The 13,254-nt window shown below is 31.4% G+C and overlaps 2 protein-coding genes across 3 annotated transcripts; one reads left to right on the top strand and one right to left on the bottom strand.

Annotated features, from left to right (window-relative positions):
• Positions 1–238: 238 nt before the first annotated feature.
• LOC105111205 (probable mitochondrial adenine nucleotide transporter BTL3) lies at positions 239–4,443 on the top strand. Of its 2 annotated transcripts, none has more exons than XM_011006503.1 (5): positions 239–883; positions 1,128–1,431; positions 2,255–2,722; positions 3,278–3,430; positions 4,207–4,443. In XM_011006503.1, exons 1-4 carry the CDS (start codon positions 393–395, stop codon positions 3,344–3,346), a joined length of 1,332 nt encoding a protein of 443 aa, XP_011004805.1. In that variant the 5' UTR covers positions 239–392; the 3' UTR covers positions 3,347–3,430; positions 4,207–4,443. The 2 variants fall into 2 exon arrangements, with proteins under 2 accessions (XP_011004805.1, XP_011004806.1); XM_011006504.1 differs by lacking the exon at positions 4,207–4,443 and adding an exon at positions 3,478–3,607.
• Positions 4,444–10,000: 5,557 nt separating this feature from the next.
• LOC105111204 (multifunctional methyltransferase subunit TRM112-like protein At1g22270) lies at positions 10,001–10,772 on the bottom strand. The gene has a single exon (XM_011006502.1). The coding sequence runs from the start codon at positions 10,554–10,556 to the stop codon at positions 10,188–10,190; it is 369 nt and encodes a 122-aa protein (XP_011004804.1). The 5' UTR covers positions 10,557–10,772; the 3' UTR covers positions 10,001–10,187.
• Between the last annotated feature and the right edge of the window lie 2,482 nt (positions 10,773–13,254).

The raw sequence follows: 13,254 nt of genomic DNA, 5'->3' as shown, positions 1-13,254 counted from the left end.
TCTATATCTATAGTCATCAATGAACAAAATTATTATTGGCATCGTTTATTTTTGAAAAATACTTTAAAAAAATTAATTTTTTTTTACTTTCAATAAATTTTTTAAATATTTTTTAAAAATACTTTAAAAAAATTAATTTTTTTTACTTTCAATAAATTTTTAAAATATTTTTTAATCATTTTTATATATTATATAAAAATAAATTAAAATAATATTATTTTAATACATTTATAAATAAAAAACACCTCTACCTCAATACCAAAAATGGCTCGTTATGTGCGGCGGTGGAAGCGAAGCCAAAGCATCTCAAATCCGCCATTTCCCTCCCCCAACTAGTTTTACCTTTCTCATTTCCCCCCAGACCCCAATAAACTTCTCTCGGTCTCATAAAAATGCCAGGATTTGAGATATGGCAGAGAAAGTCACAATCCCAAACTCCATCCTCGATAGATTTAACTCCTAGCTCTTCTAGCTCATCCACTCTTGGTGGCATATTTCTGGAGCCCGCCGTTTATTCTTCTACTGTTAATTTTATTTCTTATAAATGCTCTTCAATCACTATTTCAAATCCCATTTCCTTTTATAAACACGCGAATTTCGGGGGCTTAAAGAGAGGAAGGAGGAGTAGAGGTATTAATGAAGTGGTGGTTAGTGGTGTTTTTCTGTCAGTGAGCTTGAGAAATGATGGGCTCCTGCAGGAATCTAAGGTGTGTTTGGTTCAAAACGAAGATAGCAAGAGCCTGGAGGAGGAGGATCAGGTGGCAAAGGGAGGTAATATTGTTTTGGAGAGTAAAGAGAACCGGAAGGTTAAGGAACGAGGAGGTTTTGCTATGAATACCACTAAGCATCTGTGGGCTGGTGCCATTGCTGCCATGGTTTCAAGGTTTGTGCTTCTGGTCTCGCTCTTTCTAATTTTCTTGACCTTTTCATTCACTGCCAATCATGGGCTTTTGTTTTTTTTTTGTTAACTTATATGTTGAATATCGTTAGTTCGATTGCAAAATCCGTGTTATAGCTGCGATGCTGCACCAAATTTTATTTTTCCGGGGGTGGCACTATGCATTGTTATTGTTTCTTACTACGATAAATGCCGTTGAAAATTTACTGTAGTGATGTTATTGTATCAGAACTTGTGTGGCTCCGCTTGAGCGATTAAAACTGGAATATATAGTTCGCGGGGAGCAAAAGAATATTGTTGAGCTAATCAAGACAATTGCTACTACTCAAGGCTTGAAGGGTTTTTGGAAAGGGAATCTTGTTAACATTCTTCGCACTGCTCCATTTAAAGCGGTCAATTTTTGTGCTTATGACACATATCGGAAGCAACTGCTTAGATTCTCAGGAAATGAGGAAACAACGAATTTCGAAAGGTTCATTGCTGGTGCTGGTGCTGGCATTACTGCGACAATTCTCTGTTTACCACTTGACACGGTATGTGGAAACTTGAGATTCTCTTCCTTTCTGGCACTGGACTTACTCTTCATTGTAGAAGTACTAACAAAGCACACTGATTATGCAAAGCTAGGATCAAGTGGCCCAAGTTGACTGCATATAGCCATTTATTTTCACCTGCTGAATGATTTTGGTTTTCAGACTGTGGTACAAGAGCTCAGTAATCTTGCTCCCATAATTTCTTCTATATTCCTGGCATTAAGCTTATATTAGGGAAGATTTATATCAAAATATCCATGGGAAAGGAAACAGTTTGAGACTGTAGATGAAACAATCAACCAAGTTGGGCACCTTTTGCCCCTTTTCCGAACACTTGTTTGCTGGAAATATAAGATACGTCCTTGCAATGTCTTGCCAAATTTACTTTACATAACTAGAAAATTTACTTTATATGACTTGATGGCGTGTCTCAGTAATGTGATATTTATGATAAGAAATCAAAATGACCTGTTTCATATTCTGTATGCCAAAGAAAACATAACTCTTGACTGTTTTATTGGTTGTGGAAAGTTATTGATAAACAATCATGTGGACAATCACCCTAAGCTTTGGGTGGAACTTGGAATGCAATATATACCATTTGTAGTGATACAATGTGTTAATTGTAGTTTTTCTACTATCTAGTTACGCTACCATGTAAAATATTTAGCTTATAGTTGTAAAAATTAACCTCTTCCGCTCTGCTCCTGATAGAAATAGCTAAATATTTTACATTTCAGGATTTCATTGTTATGAAGGTGCACCTGGGGGCCCGCAGCCACCTATGGATTCTAACGTGCTTTTTAATTACTTTATCTTCTAGATCCGGACCAAGATAGTTGCACCTGGTGGGGAAGCTTTGGGTGGTGTAATTGGTGCTTTTCGCCACATGATACAAACTGAAGGTTTCTTTTCACTTTACAAGGGCTTAGTACCTTCTATCTTAAGTGTGGCACCATCAGGGGCAGTTTTCTATGGTGTGTATGACATACTGAAATCAGCTTACCTTCATTCACCGGAAGGTCAGAAGAGACTTCAGTATATGAGCCATCACGGGCAGGAATTAAATGCCTTGGACCAACTGGAGTTGGGACCAATCAGGACATTAGTGTATGGGGCATTTGCTGGTGCTTGTGCAGAATTTGCTACATACCCATTTGAAGTTGTGAGGAGACGGCTTCAATTGCAAGTCCGGGCTACCAAGATGAGTGCATTGGTGACCTGTGTCAAGATAGTTGAGCAAGGAGGAATTCCAGCTCTTTATGCTGGACTGTTTCCCAGCTTGCTGCAGGTATAAAGTTGAAAGCTCTGTACACAACAGACTTCCTTATGAGCTGTTATGCCAGAGCTTTATGCTAGTTATATGCATATTGCTTGGTTATTATTATAAGACATGCAGAATTTTATGACATTTAACTTTGGAAATAATAGAATTCTTGACTAAAACAAAACCATACAGATAGCCGGGATAGAAGTTCTGCTTATGTCAACTTCATATTATGTTAGGTTTAACAAAACAATGATCTAAAGTCTCATGGATTACAAAACATTAGCACCATAACGTAATTGAAAGGAGAAGATGGATCCATGGATCTAGCACCCAACTATTCTGGGTTGTGGTTAGTTGAGCTTATGGGAGTTTGGAACTGAAATCCACATGGTTGTACCTTTGGGGCAAAAACCTATTACATTCCACTCTATAACTGAAATCCAGATGTTCTGGAACTTGTCATGCTTATCTTTTATTAAAACAAGCTATTACTTTTATTGCAATGCTGCTTACAGAGTTTGCACAGTCCTTCCAAAATTTTGACAATTGTTCTTTTCCAATATGTTTCATCTTCAGGTACTTCCTTCAGCTGCAATTAGTTACTTCGTCTATGAGTTTATGAAGATTGTTCTCAAAGTGGAATGACAGGAAATATGATCTATTAGAGAAAACTTGTAGGTGGCATGTATACTAGTGACTCAAGATGAGCACTGGATATAAATCAGAATGGTTAGACCAGTCATTTACCAGTCATTTACCAGTCATTTACACAACAGGTTAGACCAGTCATTTACCAGTCATTTACACAATGATTACCATTGATTTATCAACATATTCTTGTTATGCAGAAGGAGGAACCGCAAAATTTTCAATATCTATAATCTTCTTTGGTTGATTTGATTACTATTCTATCTCTTGGCCACTATCCAAATTTTAGGCTTTTCTGCTTTAAAAAACTTGATTTTGGTGAATACTTCAAATCTGAACGCCATTGGCAAAAATCCCTTGTTGTTTAGTGGTTTAGGCATGCATAATGTGATGGAGCTTTTAAAGTAGATCCTATATGGTTTTACTGCTGTCCTTATGCTTAACTACAGCTCCAAGGGAAACGAATTACATGAACAAACTGAAAGAACAGAGTTTCCTTCTGATATTGGTGATTTATCGTACGTGTCTCTATTTTGGTCACTGCTCATGTGCTTATTTTGATCATGGTGATTTGCTATCCTTTCCCAGATGGTTGGGAAAAAGTATTGATAAGGGCCATCATGCATGCCTATGGACTATAATGTTTAAGCATAAGAGTTTGTTTTGCAAGTAGTTTCCATCTGATTCCATTTACATGCATGTTCATCTTATTTTGCTACCTGAATACAAATTCAATCAATTCTGTATGGATTAAATACCAATAAGATGACTTTTCACAAGGGATGCTAGTTTTTTTTCCCTCATAGAAGTGCTCTTTACGAACCTTCTTGATGTTTACCTTTCAATTTTCTATTTAGTGAGGGCAGGTGGTGGGAAATCGATGTCAAAAGATGCGGAAGACGGGCTCCCCGAAAAAAGATTGTTTTGACCAGGCAGTTATGAATCTCATCTCCATCTCGATATGATATGAACAGTGTTTCAAGCCTAGCCCAATCATTCGAGTGACATTTTGATGATTACTTTATCGCATATTTTTTTTATTTCGATCACACTTGGATACTTTTGTTGAGGTAATCCATCGTGGAGTCCTGCCACATATGAAAGTGCACCTACTGTTGCTTTCGAGTTTTGCTCTTGATTTTGTGGTTTGTGGTGGAGTGTGATGATGGTTTTTTTTTTTAATATTTTTATTTAGAAATTTATTAAAATATATTTTTGAATTTTTTATTTCAAAATATTTTGTTTTTTATAATTTTAATTTGTTTTGATATGTTGATATCAAAAATAAATTTAAAATAATAATAATAAAATATTATTTTAATACATTTACAAACAAAAAATACTTTAAAAAATAATCACTACTATTATCTTAAATAATACCTAACTATTGGATGACTCTTTTATATATACACACATATACATTATTTTGATATATTTAAAAAATATTTTAATAAATAAATACTTTAAAAAATAAATAAGGTAAAAATAATCTTACTTAGAGTTATGATGCCATGATTCAAACGCAAAGTCTTTAGCAAGATGGACAAAATGGTTTTACCATTAGGGCATCCTTTTGTTGACACAACAACAGGTACAAAGAAGGGGAGAGAAGGGTATTATGGATTTGCTTATACTATAATCTTAGATATTAACGTGTCTAAAACAATTAACATTTAGTAATAAATAAGGTTTACAGAAAATCTCAAAAGATCAAGATTTTTTCAAAATTGATGGATGAACCAGTATATTGAGACCGCTAGACTTGGACTCCATGAGAACTTGCAAAACAAGTCTTGTGCGATAAGGGATCCTTCCATACTTAAATTAGCAAGGATTTAAGAGGAAGGAAGCTTTAAAAACTCTGTTGTGTGTCTTCATATGAAAGATCTAAGAAATTATCACAACTTGAAGATAAGGACCTCTATCTCTTTGGTGGTTCCTACACAGTGGCAGAGCCACATAGAAGATTAAGGGAGCAATTACTTTTTTATTTTTTTATTATTTTAAATTGTTTTTAAATAACAGGTATTGATTTGATTGTTTTGAATTAATTAAAGGTTATATCATTTTTATTTGAATTGGTTATGATATGGAATTAAATTTTTTAACTAGATGAACAAGCAAACATTTTAATTTTTGTCATCGAAGTAAGATTGATATTTGCAAAATTAAAGGTTGGCTTTTAAAAAAAAATTATTTTTTAAAATGATTTATCATATAAATTTAAACTATCAATCCTGATTAAATTATGTACAAATGTGTTGCATGGTAATAGGGGTGTGAAATGAATTAATGTATTCTTTATTATGAATTTTATATAAATAATTTATAATTATTATGTAACTAAACTGAGTTTTGTTATTATGAAAACTTAAAAAGGATAATTATAATGTAAATTTTCTTATTTAAAAGTTTTTTAAAATTAATTTTGCTTTAGTGGTTCCTACACAGTGGCAGAGCCACATAAAAGATTAAGGGAGCAATTACTTTTTTTTTTAAATTGTTTTTAAATAATAGATATTGATTTGATTGTTTTGAATTAATTAAAGGTTATATCATTTTTATTTGAATTGGTTATGATATGGAATTAAATTTTTTCACGAGATGAACAAGCAAATATTTTAATTTTTGTCAGCAAATAAAGATTGATATTTGCAAAATTAAAGGTTGGTTTTAAAAAAAAACCTTTTTTTTAAATGATTTATCATATAAATTTAAACTATCAATCCTGATTCATATCCATGTATTATGTACGACATGTTGTATGATAATAGGGTGTGAAATGAATTAATGTATATTTTATTATGAATTTTATATAAACAATTTATAATTATTATGTAACTAAACTGAATTTTGTTATTATGAAAACTTAAAAAAATAATTATAATATAAATTTTCTCATTTAAAAGTCTTTTTAAATTAATTTTGCTTTAATATTTATTTTGAATTGATTTTTAATGTATATCTACATAATATAATATTTGTTAATTAATTTATCCCTTAATTTAAAATATTCTGACTTTGCCGCCGGTGTTTCTATATATATATATGGCAAATATTAAAACGTATGAGATAGGGTGGTGACATATTTGAGTATAAAAAAGGGATGTTCTAATGGGTCATGTGTGAGTGAATATATCCAATAATCAATTATTTAGTTAAACATAACTTTGTTTTTATTTATATAAAACATATTTATTATTAATAAATTATTTATCTTTAATATTTATTTATATTTAATTGATAAATCTAATATTTGATTAATTAATTTATAATAAAGATAAAATTTATGAAAAAAATGATATGAAAAATAAATTATAAAATTATTATAATTATAAGATTTTTATTGTATCAAAATATTATTTATAATTGTTCTTAATTAATATTTTATTAATATTGAATATTAATTAATGAAATTGGGATTGATAAACATTATATTTTTTAATAAAATAAAGAAGAAGTTAATGTGATAATCTAGATACGATGAATAGCTGGGATTGAGAATAATATTATGTACTCTGAATTTGAGCAATACCATGTTTCTTGCCATGTACGTTTTCTGCCTTGTGATTTGCTTAGCCTTGAATGTCTCGATGGTCAAAGCGACAATAGTACCTGAGCTGTTTCTTGCCATAATGGTATTTCATTGCTTGGATTCCATTCTTACACGTCCGTTTCTTGCCATTTGCTCTTTGCTCTTTGTTTTTTTCTTTGTGGATTGCAAAAGGGGCCTAACGGCTCCAAACAAAGACATCTACGACAAATAAAGCCCGGTTGTACTTCAACAGTGATGGAGTTAAAAAAATTTAAATTCAAAAGATAAATTGTTAATAAATACTATAAGTGTATATTATAAATTAATTTGAAATATATATACTAATTTATATTAAATAAAATAAATTTAAAATATTGATTAATTAGGGAAAGAAAAGGGAAAATTTTAAAAAAATTTAAAATAAAAAATTTACATTATAATTGTTTTCTTTAAGTTTTTATATTTTAAAATTGTTTTATAATCATTTCATTATTAATCTTATTAAAAATATTATATATATATATATATATAATAAATTATGGAATATAATAAAAAATAAGTAAATGAATAACAGTTTGATTATATATATATATATATATAATAAATTATAGAATATAACAAAAAATAAGTGGTATATATTCATTTACTTATTTTTTGTTATATTCTATAATTTACTATATATATATATATATATATATAATTAAACTGTCACTCATTTACTTATTTATTTTTTGTTATATTTCATAATTTATTGTTTAACTTTACTTGAAGAGAAATTTGTATATATAAAAAAAAGAAGTAAGGAATAGTAGCTCAAAAAAATATTGATTAATTAGGGAAAGAAAAGGGAAAAATTTAGGATAATAAATTGGACATATATATTATATATTGTATTAAAATATAAGTAAATAATAATAACTTTCCTTTCCATGTTTCAGCCATTGACAAAACTAATATATTAATATTTTAATATAAAAAATATTAAAAAAATTGAAGGGGTAATTGCGTACTATGCGGCTTCGCCACTGTACCTAAGCCTCACACATATGTACAAAGGCCCCTACGAGGATTGTGAAACTGGAATAAACCTTTGAGTTTTCGCATCACCATGATTGGCAAGCCAATCAGCACACTAGTTGCCTATGTACAGGGGTGAAGAACATGCACCACCCACTCCACCCACTCTTCGTTAATCAGCGCTCGCATTTGATGGAAGATAGGGTCGTTAATATTTACCTTATTTTTTTTAATTAATATAGATATTTTATTAATTTACATGTAACTTAATTAATTATACAAATCTAAAATTAATAATCATATAAATCTTTGATAATCTTAAAAAACCTTAAATTTATAATTATTAAAAATAAACTCAAAACTTAACAAGTTAAACTACTTCGTCAGATCCTTCTTGATCAAGTCTCAGTTCCTTCTTGATCAAGTCAAACAATGACTTTGATTCCACCTCTAGGCTCTAACTTAAGAGATGATCACGATACCCCATTGGCTATGCAATTTCAAGTGTCCGTTTGACTGCCCACAGCTCTGCACCAACACCGTTCACTCTGTTTTAAGACAGGCGTCCCTTCCAAATCTTTTCATGACATTAGATTTTATCGAGATAAATAGTGGAATTTTAACAATGAGCTAATGTTGTAAAGCTCACTACATGGGGTTTCTCCCTGTACAATTTATTGGTTCACATGTTTGCATTTGTCCTCGTGCAGGCCTCGCAACATATCTGGGAAGGGTCTTCTTGGTACTGCAAGATCAAGCTAGTTTCTATCTGTATATTGTTCATCTGCCTCTATTGTATTACATGCTGCTGTGCTATGCTGATCTCGTTGCCTTTTGAACCTTTTCCGTTTGGCGTTCCATTCTAGCTTCAAGGAAGCAGCTGGCACCTCCGATTACTATATTGCCTATCAAGTGACTTGGTCATGGTGCATCAAAATCACACCTAGAGATGCAGAGTGTTCCGTGGTCACTTGGTGCGTGCCTATGGTGTGGTGGCTACCACACCAACAATGAAAAGTACCGATGGTGGGACCATTAGAGATGTGGATAGCAGTATAATGAAGCTTATGCGGAGTGCACGTAGCCTGATTGAAAATTAGACCCTAATTAAACCATGCAACCAAGCTGCCTATTGTGCACCTTTATGACGCAGTTCAAGCCGTTGTTTCTTGATCTGAACTTCATTGGGATGTTACTTCAGTTATTCCTGCACTGCATTCCGATGAAATGAGAGCAAATTAATATTATACGTATTTAAGCATCATGCATGATACAAAATGAAGTCTGACAGCTAAATAGATGGCGGGGGGCAAGATTACGTATTTGCAATATTATTAGGGCGGGCGCAATTGTTGGCGTTCAATGACAGATTTTGTAGGAAATTTGTCATTCTGATAAGCCTGCATTGATGTTTATCCCAGTAACCTTTCTTTTCTTTTCTTTTTTCTTTTTTTGTCATTAGGATGTGGCCGTGCCTGCTCTTTAGAATCTTCAGGTGGCGTACCTCTCCGATGGTGGCATTGGGGACGGTACGGACTTCTTCCAATATTTATTCAAGTAGGGATATATATATGTGTGTGTGTGTGTGTGTGTGGATGCTTTGCTTTGAAATATCGCTTGTTGTCCTGTTCAGTTCCCTATTGAGAAGAAAAGCACGCGGATTGAAATATCGCTTTATTGTCTTGCTCGGGCAATTGAAAGCTTCTTTACCTGCATGGTAGATGCAGGATATTTGCCGCAGTCCAATAATTTGAAGAGACAACAAGCTATAACAATGTACTGCTCTGAGCAGGAGAGGGAACCGTTCCGGTCCTCCTGGTGAAGCACCATCTCGCGACCAGGATGGGTTGAAAGCAAGATGATTGACCTTGCGTTCTAATTTGATTTATTCATATTTTAGTATGTACTTAAACAGAGTTATATGTGTTCAGATTCATAAATTGCTCGGATTGGAGTAATTGTTTCCCAGTGATACGCACCAACACTTGTTGTTAACTGAGCGATCCGGGCAACTGTAGACTCGTTTCCAAAACTGATGGTTACATCTGAATGCTGCGGCTTACAAATCAGGACCTTTAAGACATTTGGTGCGATAACAATGGAGGACAGAAATTCATGTCTAGGATTCACTTGAAACAAATAGATTATGATAACACACACAAGAAACATTGAGGCAAATGCAATATTTTCTTTCCACAAATCTTCATAACCCAAAATGACAGCATCTAAAGAAAACCCTCAATCCCCCCAAAACAAGAACCCTAATCTGAAGAAACAACAAACATCTCAAACCTCATCTTCATGAAGAAGCATATTGGGTATCCCTTTAGTAACCGGAAACTTTCTTCCTGTCTCAGGACAAGTCAACGCCCCCTCTTCGAGATGAAGCTCCAAAAGAGCGTGGTGAACCTTCCTTAAGAATTCCTCAGACTCAAGCATCGATGAATCGGCCTCCTCGGGAAGCTCAGCGTAGCCCAAGGTTCGTGCGCCGTCGACAAGGGCTTTCCACTCGAGCTTGGGGAATAAGTTTTTGACGAAATCAGGATTGAAGTCCACTTGCTTTTCGAGCACTTGCTCTACCTCGATTCGTAAAGGGAAGCCGTTGGAAACTCCCTTGATATTGGAGGATAGCATGTTGTGAGTAAATAGCCTCATGCCCGATCCCTCCCTATCTCTCAAGTCTCAACAGTAGCTGCAAGCCAGCACCGAAGCAGAGGAGGGCAAATGGGTTTTTAGAGTGTTGCTGGAGGAAGGAAGGGAAGGAGATTTGTTTTCAGAAGGACGACCACGGCCGCGCTTAGCTGAGGACTAGCTAGGGTAATTCAGGTGGTGCAAGAGCTAAACCCTAAGCCTGGTTATATGCTGGTTATGGGCCTTCTTAAAAGTAGGCATCTTCTGTTTGCATACTTGAGCTTTTTAATTCAGTATCCAAAGACAATAAAAAAAAAATGGTATTCCACATTTGTATTTATTAACAATTAACAAACAAAACTAAAATAACAACTATATTTTTTTACTGTTCATAATCACTCATTCACAAAAACTTTCCATTTACTAGACATTTTTTTCCTTATTTTTCCGTTTTGATTCTTTTTTTTTCTATCTACAATTAGATAAATTAATTTTTTTATTTTTAATTTAATCTAGCCAAATTAATTTTTTTTATGGTTTTATGCACTTAAACGTGTTCTGGTTTATTTCTCTCTAGCTTATCTAATATTTTGTTAAATGTTTTAATATTGAATTAACTATCAAATTTATGAAATTGATTTTTTTCTTTTACTTAAAAAAACAAATTGAGAGGTAGAGAAACAAAAATGACATTAAAGAAGAAACAATGGACTTTTTCATAAAAAGCATGCAAAAGTTTCATTTGATTCCCCAAGTTTCAATTTTCTCATATTTCATCCCTCTTGTATTTTGTTATTATGTTTTGCTCCTAAATTTTATGTTTGTTATATTTTAGTTATTGAAAGTTGAGAGGAGAGAAAATGACTAACTTGAAAAATTAAAGATAGACAAAGCTCTCGGGTGCCATTATTTTGGTCACCAATAACATCAAATTTGGAGTGCATGGATTTGATTTTAAGAGATAAATTCAATTGATGCGGTTTTAACCTTCAATAATATCATAAAAAAATAGTTTGAGCCTTAAAAATTTTATTTAAATTTAATTTGATTTTAAAATTTTAAATTGATTAAAATGTGTGTTTATTAATGGAAAAGAGGTTTAGAGGTCTATAAGATTTTTTCCCCATGTTTTGGAGCGAAAAATAGTTTGAGATCTAAAAGCTTGGACCTTTATTAATTTTTTTTTTTATCATTAGACACAAATGTAATGCTTACCGGCGAATGCCAATGATATATCATCCAAAATCTTTATAATAAAAACTCATTTAAATCACAAATTCCAAGTATAAATGAGCCATCATTTCAAGCCAAAAGGTACCTCAATTTGATTCTCTATACCCTTATTTTTTTAAAAAAATTTATATTTTAAAATAAAATTCTATTTAAATAATTAATTACAATGATATTTGAATTATTCCATGTTTCATAAATGATATTTGAGCTTTTTATTACAATACTTGTTTTATGACTACACAAGAAACTAATGTGCATAATGTTTTTTTTAATATATATATACACACACACATAAAAAACTAATGTGCATAATGATATATATTGTTGTTGCTATCATCATTATCAATGTTTGTAACTTTTATTTTTATAAAATCATATAAAAATAATTAAAAAATTATTTTTATTTTTTTATAATTTCTCTACAGATCATGATAATTTTTATTTGAATAACCATGATTTTGATAATAAAAAACTAAGTTCCCTCCAAAATTAGAAAAAAAATCTAACAAATAATAAAAATCAAGTTAAGAGAAATAAATTTTTCCTTAAAATATAAATTATTGGATTTTTTATGAATATTTATTTTAATAATTTAGATTTTTTATGAATATTTATTTTAATTAAAAAAATTAAGGAATCTGTTCCTTTTAAATTTTAAATAGGTGAGTTGTATTTAAATAATACATTTACAACGAAAAAACAAAATCATATGTATTTAACAACTAGAATTTGCATCTAAGATAAATAACACCACAAAAAATTGAAAATTCTAGTGGAATGTTTCATTTCCATATAAGAAATATTTCATAGTATTGCTAATTGTTGACAAAAATAGCAATGAAATACTATCATGAAAAACTAACTTATTAGATTTTTATTCCATCCAATGCAAATTGTTGATAAAAATAGCAATGAATTACGATCATGAAAAACTAACTTGTTAGATTTTTATTCCATCCAATTTTAAATAACAACATAACAATCGTAAAAAATATTCATGCCTAAAAATCATTGTTTTTCTATGTCTGCGATATCTCGAATGAAAATTTTCATGATAGAAACTTCATGTCTCCATTGAAACTTTCTAGGTTGTACACCAAGCTAGAGCCATAGCCAAGTATCCATACAACCTCATCATATAAAGCCAATCATTCTTGTAGTTGTACACCAAGCAATTCTAGGCCTATAAAATCACTTTCATGTCAAAGATAAAGATACGTATTTTTTTCACCTTTATTATATTTTTTTGTTTTCATATTATTTATTTATTACATGTTACTAATTTAAATATTGAAGAGTCTCTATCTCTCAGATGACTTGTTTCCAATTGAGAATGTTTAGCTATCGAGTGCAACCCATAAACTAAAAAGGAACTCAATTATACTAACATCCTAGGATGCAACTATGGAAATACCTTGTTTGATCTCAAATATTTTCACTACTTCATCAAATATAAACTTGCTTGAATAGTTTATTTTAGTGTTATTAA

The sequence above is a fragment of the Populus euphratica genome, unplaced genomic scaffold, assembly GCF_000495115.2.
Source record: "Populus euphratica unplaced genomic scaffold, PopEup_1.0 scaffold282.1, whole genome shotgun sequence".
In the NCBI taxonomy this organism is placed as follows: Eukaryota; Viridiplantae; Streptophyta; class Magnoliopsida; order Malpighiales; family Salicaceae; genus Populus; species Populus euphratica.
Note: the sequence above shows the minus strand (reverse complement) of the source record. Positions and strands in the feature narration are given on the sequence as shown.